Source organism: Asterias amurensis, chromosome 15, assembly GCF_032118995.1.
Source record: "Asterias amurensis chromosome 15, ASM3211899v1".
In the NCBI taxonomy this organism is placed as follows: Eukaryota; Metazoa; Echinodermata; class Asteroidea; order Forcipulatida; family Asteriidae; genus Asterias; species Asterias amurensis.
In genome coordinates, this window is record NC_092662.1 from 11,816,106 (window position 1) to 11,825,253 (window position 9,148).

The 9,148-nt window shown below is 40.8% G+C and overlaps 1 protein-coding gene across 2 annotated transcripts in view; it reads left to right on the forward strand.

The window, feature by feature from the left end:
- The window catches only part of LOC139947944 (sulfhydryl oxidase 1-like), a 30,859-nt gene extending 22,246 nt beyond the window's left edge, over window positions 1–8,613 (forward strand). The window contains exons 10-12 of one of the 2 annotated variants that reach the window (XM_071945820.1): window positions 3,181–3,315; window positions 4,656–4,794; window positions 5,466–8,613. In XM_071945820.1, coding sequence (XP_071801921.1) covers window positions 3,181–3,315; window positions 4,656–4,794; window positions 5,466–5,983 — 792 coding nt within the window. In that variant the 3' untranslated portion in view covers window positions 5,984–8,613. The remainder of the gene's footprint in view (window positions 1–3,180; window positions 3,316–4,655; window positions 4,795–5,465) is intronic. The other variant, XM_071945822.1, reaches the window with a different exon arrangement.
- Window positions 8,614–9,148: the final 535 nt, after the last annotated feature.

Consider the following 9,148-nt stretch of genomic DNA (forward strand, 5'->3'; position numbering starts at 1 on the left):
TCATGAATTGGGTTGCCTCGTAGGTAAAGAGATCACGGCCTAGCTAGGTCCATGGCAGATCATGAATTGGGTTGCCTCGTAGTTAAAGAGATCACGGCCTAGCTAGGTCCATGGCAGATCATGAATTGGGTTGCCTCGTAGTTAAAGAGATCACTGCCTAGCTAGGTCCATGGCAGATCATGAATCGGGTTGCTTCGTAGGTAAAGAGATCACGGCCTAGCTAGGTCCATGGCAGATCAGGAATTGGGTTGCCTCGTAGTTAAAGAGATCACGGCCTACCTAGGTCCATGGCAGATCATGAATTGGGTTGCCTCGTAGTTAAAGAGATCACGGCCTAGCTAGGTCCATGGCAGATCAGGAATTGGGCTGCCTTGTAGGTAAAGAGATCACAGCCTAGCTTGGTCCATGGCAGATCAGGAATTGGGTTGCCTCGTAGTTAAAGAGATCACGACCTAGCTAGGTCCATGGCAGATCAGGAATTGGGTTGCCTCGTAGGTAAAGAGATCACAGCCTAGGTGGGTCCATGGTAGATCAGGAATTGGGTTGCCTTGTAGTTAAAGAGATCACAGTCTAGCTAGGTCCATGGCACATCAGGAATTGGGTTGCCTTGTAGGTAAAGAGATCACAGCCTAGCTTGGTCCATGGCAGATCATGAATTGGGTTGCCTCGTAGTTAAAGAGATCACGGCCTAGCTAGGTCCATGGCAGATCATGAATTGGGTTGCCTCGTAGTTAAAGAGATCACAGCCTAGCTAGGTCCATGGTAGATCAGGAATCGGGTTGCCTCGTAGTTAAAGAGATCACAGCCTAGCTACATTTGTAGGTCCATGGCAGATCAGGAATTGGGTTGCCTCGTAGTTAAAGAGATCACAGCCTAGCTAGGTCCATGGTAGATCAGGAATTGGGTTGCCTCGTAGTTAAAGAGATCACAGCCTACATGTAGCTACATTTGTAGGTCCATGGCAGATCAGGAATTGGGCTGCCTTGTACTTCCCCTGGGCTGGCAGTTCTGACTAGTATTACACATTTGATGAGCTTTCTAATTTTGTAACACATGTCAGGCAATCAGAAAGCTTTAGTGTGATGAATAAATCTGGGCCATTATACTTGTTCATGTTCGATGGAATGCTGATTCACATACCTTTGTAGACTCTTCCATTGGTCACTGACATGCACATCTCTTGAGGACCAATATTCACGAATGGAGCGTGTTGCGTCTCGCTTGAAGTCGGACCCTCTTTTGAGAATGATTCCGTGTACATACATGTATGTAGCTCATTAAGTTTGTCAGCTGTGTGGGTCTGGATTTGCCTTTAGCGTGTTTGCGACACAGCGATGAAGTCAGTGGTCATGTTAATTGCTATTGGCTCTACATCTGGCTTAGTGTCTGGTAAGTTGGTACAGCTTGGCCAGGTTTGTAGGTAACATTAACAGATTAAGGTTTAATATTTGTAGTCGCAGTAGCATAGCTTGCAACCTCATTGGTGCAGAGAGGACTTGCTTGGTGTAGATAACCTGTACGAGCTTATAGTCGCTTTCCACTGTCACTGGTATCCCAAAGACGTTGTTACCTGCCATTAAGTGGTTTTGTTCCCCCAATCTTAGTGTCTTTCCTCTTTCTTTCCCCTCTTGTACTCCTTTGGCCCAACTTCGCCCGCTTTCAAGTATTTCTGCACAACTTTGAACAAGTTCTCCTCAGTCCTCCTAATATGACAATGGAAACTCCTGCGCTGGATGTTGACACTGTCTGCCACTCTCAGCAACCCCCTACCGCCCTCTGACCTGCTCACATTCGCCTGCGGATGAAGCATACCATTTGTGGTCATCAGTTTTCTTGTTCTCCTGTCCATGACATCTAGATCTTCCTTAGTCCACTCGACTATACCCGTTCTGTACCTCATCCTCACCTTTGATTCCACATGAAGGACATGGTCCGATTCTAGTACATCAAGATACCGGTAACTCTCCTCTTCACCCAAAGCCCTCATCTGTGCACCATCTGGCAGAGCCATGCCATCGGAATGTACCCTCTTTCCCCTCTTCATTGTCATTGAAGCGCATTTCTCAAGGCAAAATTGCATCCCGATGTCATCGCTTAAAATCCTCACGGTCTGCACCAGCAAGTCGATCTCTACCTCATTCTTTGCAAACAACTTCAAATCGTCCATCAAGCAGATGGTTTATCTTACATCCCTCCTTCTTCATTTCATAACCGGCACTCACCTTCCTCCTAATCTTTGACAGGGGCATTTGTGCAAGAACAAACAGCAGCGGAGACAGAGAATCACCTTGGAAAATACCTCTTCTTACACATATCTTGCCCAGACTATCATTGTTGGAGTGGACTTTCGCACTGTGCTGTTTCATGGTTCTGCCTAGAACCAAAGTACTGAGTATACAGTGCTAACACACATTGGTGTATGGGTAAAAACCAAAAAATTAATATTCTTTATCCCCGATGCAAATTAAACATCTATTATATCGTTGCAGTACCCGCTGCCAAAACATAGGATTCGAACTGCCTCTAGCTACCAGGCAATCTCGGTAGTCTAGTTGGTAAGACACTGCTCTAGAATTGCAAGGGTCGTGGGTTCGAATCCCACCCAAGTAAAAATGCCTACGTGATATTTGTTCACAGGACGCGGGAGAGTTAGTACTGAGTATACAGTGCTAACACACATCGGTGTATGGGTAAAAACCAAAAATTAATATTCTGGTGTTTATGTTCAGCAGAGTGTGGGTTCGAATCCCCAGTCGTGAAACTTATGTCCTTAAGCAAGACACCTAACCATTGCTTCGTCCTTAGGATGGGACATACATGTATTAAAGCTGTTTATCCCATGTGTTGTGTAACACATGTAAAAGAACCCAATGCACTTATTGAAAAGAGAAGGGGTTTGCCCTGGTGTTCCTGGCTGTGGCTGCTGTATGCGCCGTAGTACGTTGTAAACCCTTATAAGGTGCTACATAAGTGAGTCTCAGAACTCATCACTGCAATCCTATCTTTCTGAAAGTTTGTATATACTCAGCGCCTTGAGTCCTTGTTGGTAGATATGTGCGCTATAAGACTTTGATACTATTATTATTATTATTTTTATTAAATGATTCTATGTCTTGCAATACTTGACTGATTTATCCTAATTTTAAACCTGTAACTTTTTCCTCTTTTGTTTGTGCTCAGTACTTTCCTGGTAGATTGCAAGTCATGAATGTACTCAGTAATTTGCAGAGAATGCTTGAGCCAAAGTCACAGCTATCAAATGATGATTGGTTTAAGATCCTACAACGAGTCAAGGGAAATCTTGCTGCTAATCAGGTACATAGGTCCCACTATAATCCCAATTTGAACTTGTTTTCCACTCCCAACTAGAAGTTGGGGCAAAAACTATTAAAATGCCATAATTTCAGCTTTGCAGTCAATATGCAATGGATTTTGGACATGGTTTCATAGCTTGAAATGGCTTACACTTTCTTCATGGCGTTTTATATTTAGTTATGATGTCATCAAAGATGACAGTACCTTACTGTGGCCAGTTTTAAATCGTATTGGTTTCACACCTATATTCATAAATACCTCGGACAGTTTCGCTATTCCTATTGGTGGAGAGCGCGTCACGTGGGTGTGTATAAACCTTTGTTTATGACCGGTAAAAACTGTGTATATTCATGGGCGTGACACGCGACCTTGCACCTGTTCTTATGAGACAGTTTCTTCATTCCTATTGGTCAAGAGCAACAGCTGAAACAGTTGTGCCACATCACGCGATACGCGTGAAGCGCGACGCGAACAGCATTCCCTTATAAGGAGTTGTTGTTAGGGCGGCGGAGGGCTTTACCATTTCAAAGCTGGAGGGGTGTTGTGTTGAAAGAAATCATTACACAAATATAATTTTTGCATTTATTTTACTTTTTGACCAAATAGTGATGATCTTTTTGACCGAAAAGGTATTTATGAATGGAATCAAAGTGTGTTGAATCGGTTTTCAACTAGTGGTTTAAACCCGCCGAGGCCTGGTTCTTTATAATTTGTAAATTATCAAGAACCAGGCCTCGTTGGGATTCAACCACTAGTGGAATGAAAACCTCTTCATTACACATTGATTCCCTTAGTAATTTTGTGGAACAAAATTTCATCATTCATACTTTACTGTTGGATAATATCATTTTGTGTGAAATTTGAACAAAATACAATTTATGTAACCAGGTTTATGGTGAATAAAAATGCTGTTTTTTGTGTGATCGAAAAAGCACATGTTAATGTGTCCCGAAGAACTATTGTTGTACTTTCATTATTTTATGGAATTTGGTATGATTCTTGTATTAGAAGGAAAGAGTAACAATGACATTACTCACACCACCCTCTGTTTTTAATTGGAGTTTTCGTTACAACTTGGGTTGCAAGCCAAAAACAAAAGCTGATTTGGTAGAAACTGTTTGTGTTGTACTATTTTGAAAATTTGTCATCTTCGGTCCTGAATACATGTACCTATAATTTGTTTAATGTGTGTCTAGTTTGGATTGGTTTTCCAAAGTCCACAGACTGATTTAAATAAAAGTTTGTATTGCCTCATAATTCTGTACGATATTTAAATGTATTTTTATCCACAATGCAAATTTAACATCTACTATAACAATATGTCTACTTTTTCTTGACAGCAGTTTGCTGTTTTTCTTGAGAATGATGTGAGATGGCTTAGTTGCCAAGGCAGCACACATGTTTACCGTGGTTATCCCTGTGGTCTATGGACTCTTTTCCACACCCTAACTGTAAGCCAAGCAGCATTGAATTCAAATGGTAGGTGAAATTGCCACTGCTGGTTTTTAAAGTTTTTAATTTTTTGATTTGCAAGTTTGCCCCATGAACAAGGCTTATATTAAAGGGCTACTCAAAGAAAACTAATAAAGATGAAAATTAAAGGTCAAAATAACTCAGGGGGTTGGGGGTGGGTGTGGAGCTGAAAGTGATTTTTCTCGTAAAACAGTCTTAGAGATATTGGGTGCGTTCATTTAGCTTCCCTGGGTCGACCCCGGTGTGCCACGTTCGAATAGCTTTGATGGGGCTCACCCAGGTCAGCCCCCAGTGCCCTGCTTGTGGTCACTTGGGGGTGACCTGAGGTGCATGCCGTCACCATGGAGGGCGAGTGTGATAGTTCGATTAGCTCTTGTCAGAGGCTCACCCGAGTGAGCACCGTGGGGTCGACCCAGGGAAGCTTATCGAACGCACCCATAGTTTGTGGAATGAAGCTGATGGAATGGTTCTTTGTTCTAAATCTTAGCAAAACGACCATTTTGTTTGAGAAATATTTTATTCTCTTATGTTTATGCATTTTAAAGTAACTTAAGTTACCAGAAGTAAGTCAGGAACACTCTATGTAGCTCTCAGATCTATTGCCATTAGTGTTTTTTATTTTATTTATTTGAAGTGAAAATGTACATTGCGGTTTATCTGTGTTGTTTTGATTACAGATGTGGATGCTGATGCCAAGGAAGTACTGAATGCAATGAAAGGATACATGAAGTACTTCTTTGGATGTCGAGAGTGTAGTGAGAACTTTGCTGAAGAAAGTATTAGTCTGGATTCCAGTGTTGTTTCGTTAGATGACTCAATATTGTGGCTGTGGGAGACTCATAACCGTGTGAATAAACGTTTGGCTGGAGCTCTATCTGAAGACCCTGAATATCCTAAAGTACAGTTTCCATCTGAGACTGAATGCAAGCTATGTCACGATCCATTCAATCCTGGTCATTGGAAGACGTCTGCTGTCTTACATTACCTCAAGGAGTTATATAGTGTTAAGAACATAGATATGAAAGTAGATAAGTTAAATCGGAGAGTTACATTTGGTTACTTCACAATTGGCATAAATGCCACAGATATTAGTATGTGTTTGCTGCTTTACAGCTTATGTTCTGTATTACTTTTTGTAATTTGTATATATATCAATCATAGGAGAAAGAGGAAACATGTCAAGTACATTATTTGACATGACTCTAAGACTGCGTCACAGTACTCCAGCTTCGTCTCATTTTAAAGCATTATATCATTTATGCAAAGATAAAGTTTGAACAATGACCAAGAAGTAGCCTGAACCATTCAATTCCAAGCAATATGAAAAGGCACATGCAATACTAATTGGTTATTACAGGTCACATCAAGTGAAATTTATTGTATTTTTCTTGCTTATTATATGGTTTTACTTTTGTTTATTATAGTATTAATTTATTACCTTTACATGACCTTGTGGTGGTCTTTTGTGGCGTACATGTAGCATTAAATGACAATGCGCATAGAAATGACGCAGTAGCACTGGTTATTGACCATTTAGCTTGGCATGTTTTACTGTTGCCATTTTGAATCAGATGGGAATCTGTGCAGACTGATACCATCTTTAGTAGTGTTGCAACAACACGGCTCACATACCGAATGTCCAGAGATTTGTACAAAGAAACAAAGTGCATGTAGTTCTGTCACACTCGTCAATCGTTGTGTACTGATCGACAACAGGTTTATATGTCTACGGCACATATTTGCCCACTTTTGGGGTGCAGGTTTCACCCCAAATTTGAGTTTGTATGGGTGTTTTTTTGTTGTTTTGTTATTTTGTCATTGGTGGCGTTGGGTGCGGGATATAAACCTTTACATTTGAAACAAACTTGCATTTATAGGGTTAAAGGAACACGTTGCCTTGGATCGGGCGAGTTGGTCTTTGAAAAGCGTTTGAAGTTGTTATGAAATGCATATGGTTAGATAGATAATTTAGATAAGTAGAATTTAATGTTCCACATGAATTCAATATTCCTCGAAATTTGCATGATTAAATCATTGATTTAACGTCGCGAAAAAACACGGTCAGCCATTTTTTGGGGGGTCAAAACTTTGACTCCATAAAATGGCCGACCGTGTTAGTTCGCCACGTAAAAGGAAATCTGCAATTTTGAGTGATACTTTTGTGGATCATTATATTCTACTTCTAAAGGCAGTGGACACTATTGGTAATTACTCAAAATAATTATTAGCATAAAACCTTTCTTGGTGACAAGTAATGGGGAGAGGTTGATGGTATAAAACATTGTGAGAAACGGCTCCCTCTGAAGTCCCATAGTTTTTGAGAAAGAAGTAATTTTCCACGAATTTGATTTCGAGACCTCAGATTTAGAACTTGAGGTCTCGAAATCAACCATCTAAACGCACACAACTTCGTGTGAGAAGGGTGTTTTTTTCTTTCATTATTATCTCGCAACTTCGATGACCGATTGAGCTCAAATTTTCACAGGTTAGTTATTTTATGCATATGTTGAGATACACCAACTGTGAAGGCTAGTCTTTGACAGTTACCAATAGTGTCCAGTGTCTTTAAAATATCTATCTTCCCATATGCATTTCATAACAAACAGAATCAAACGCTTTTCAAAGACCAACTCATCCGATCCAAGGCAACGTGTTCCTTTAAAAGTGCATGTTTTATACCTACTGGGAAAGAATTAGAATTGATAAACCCTTTGGTAAGTTTATTAATCTGCTCAAAGCCAGTGCGATGCTTATGCAGAAAGGCTTTATATTGTTCCTTTTTGTCTGCCACTTCATTGTTTTGGAATGACAGTTTTCTGATCCCTTTCTATTTAAAGACACTGGACACTATTGGTAATTTTCAAAGCCCAGTAGTCTTACTTGATGTATCTCAACATATGCAGAAAAATGGAGGCCTACATGTACCATCACATTAATAGATGTATTGTATCACTGTATACAGCACTGTGATTAACCCATCTAGTAGCCCTGGCGGCCTAACACTTTCGTTTTGTACTACAGTGACGTCCTGGAAATCAGGGTACATTTCTGGGGCGGAAAATTGTCACAGCTTCATAACTCAAATCTTACCTGCAAGAAAGCACACATTTCAACAGATTCACATTCCATGGCAGCATATGTTTTTCTGCGGTGGGTTTTGATCGTCGTATATTCTTCACATTTCCGTCATTTTCATGAAATAATGCAGCTCCCAACGTTAAGGAATTCCCATTTTTGTTCGTACTCTCACAGTCTGCCGTGTGTACGCAAGACGCACGACGCGCAAATTTTGAATTGTGTTGTTAACGCTGTGCAGTCAAGATGCGGTGACCAAGAATTCATGCGTCTAAGCTTGCATCATGCGTCTTGCACGCGAATGTGTACACGTACGCACGACAACAGACAACACTGTGAGAAAACGATCGAAACGGGAATTTTTTAACGTTGGAAGCTGCATTATTTCACGAAAATGACGGATTTGTGAGGAAAATATGAGGACCAAAACCCACCGCAGAAAAATGTATGCCGCAATGGAATGTGAATCTGTTGAAATTAGTGGCTTGTTGCAGGTAAGATTTAAGTTATGAAGCTGTGAAATTTTTCCGCCCCGGAAACGGGCCTCAATAGTTAGGACTCTGTTCCTGTGTACAGAGAAAGAGTCCTATATAGGGCTAACCCATCTAGCAACATTACAGATAACATTAACTTACACGGATGTTCAATTGATTAAGAAAGAGTTAGTTTTGATTTATGAATAAATTTGTGTTTATCTTTAAAAGGAAACCCACCTAGTTGGAATAAATGAATGTGCTCAGAAATACACGAGTTAATTGCCTTGCAAGTATTATTGGTAAGCATTAGCTGATAGGTCATAATGGGTCCTGTTGGTGCCCATACATCAGCGGCTTAGAGCAAACTTTGCATTTTGGATTGATTGGATTGACCAAAAACTAGTCTTCCCAGAGGCAGTAATGTATGCCTAATATTACTCGCCTGCATATTTGCTAAAATGTTTGAAGATTGGATACTTGATGATATACATGTACAATGGTTTAAAGATAATCAATTTGGGTCACTAATAATAATAAGCAATCCCTCGATGTCGAGGAAGATGTTCTCCACAGAATAAACTAAGTTATTAGGGCTGAGGTAGCTGGTGCCTAAGATGACTCCGTCGATGACTCAAAAGTCCGATCCGTGAGCCACATACTCTCAGGCAGATGTCACAGGTTGTAGTTAAAGGGAGGGTTGGACCATGGAGTTGTCTCTCGCGTGCTGCTGACGCTTAGCTGTTGCCTGAGCTAGTCGATTCATTTCAAAACTAGTCGTGCCTCTGTGCAACAGTTGCCTCCATTATGCT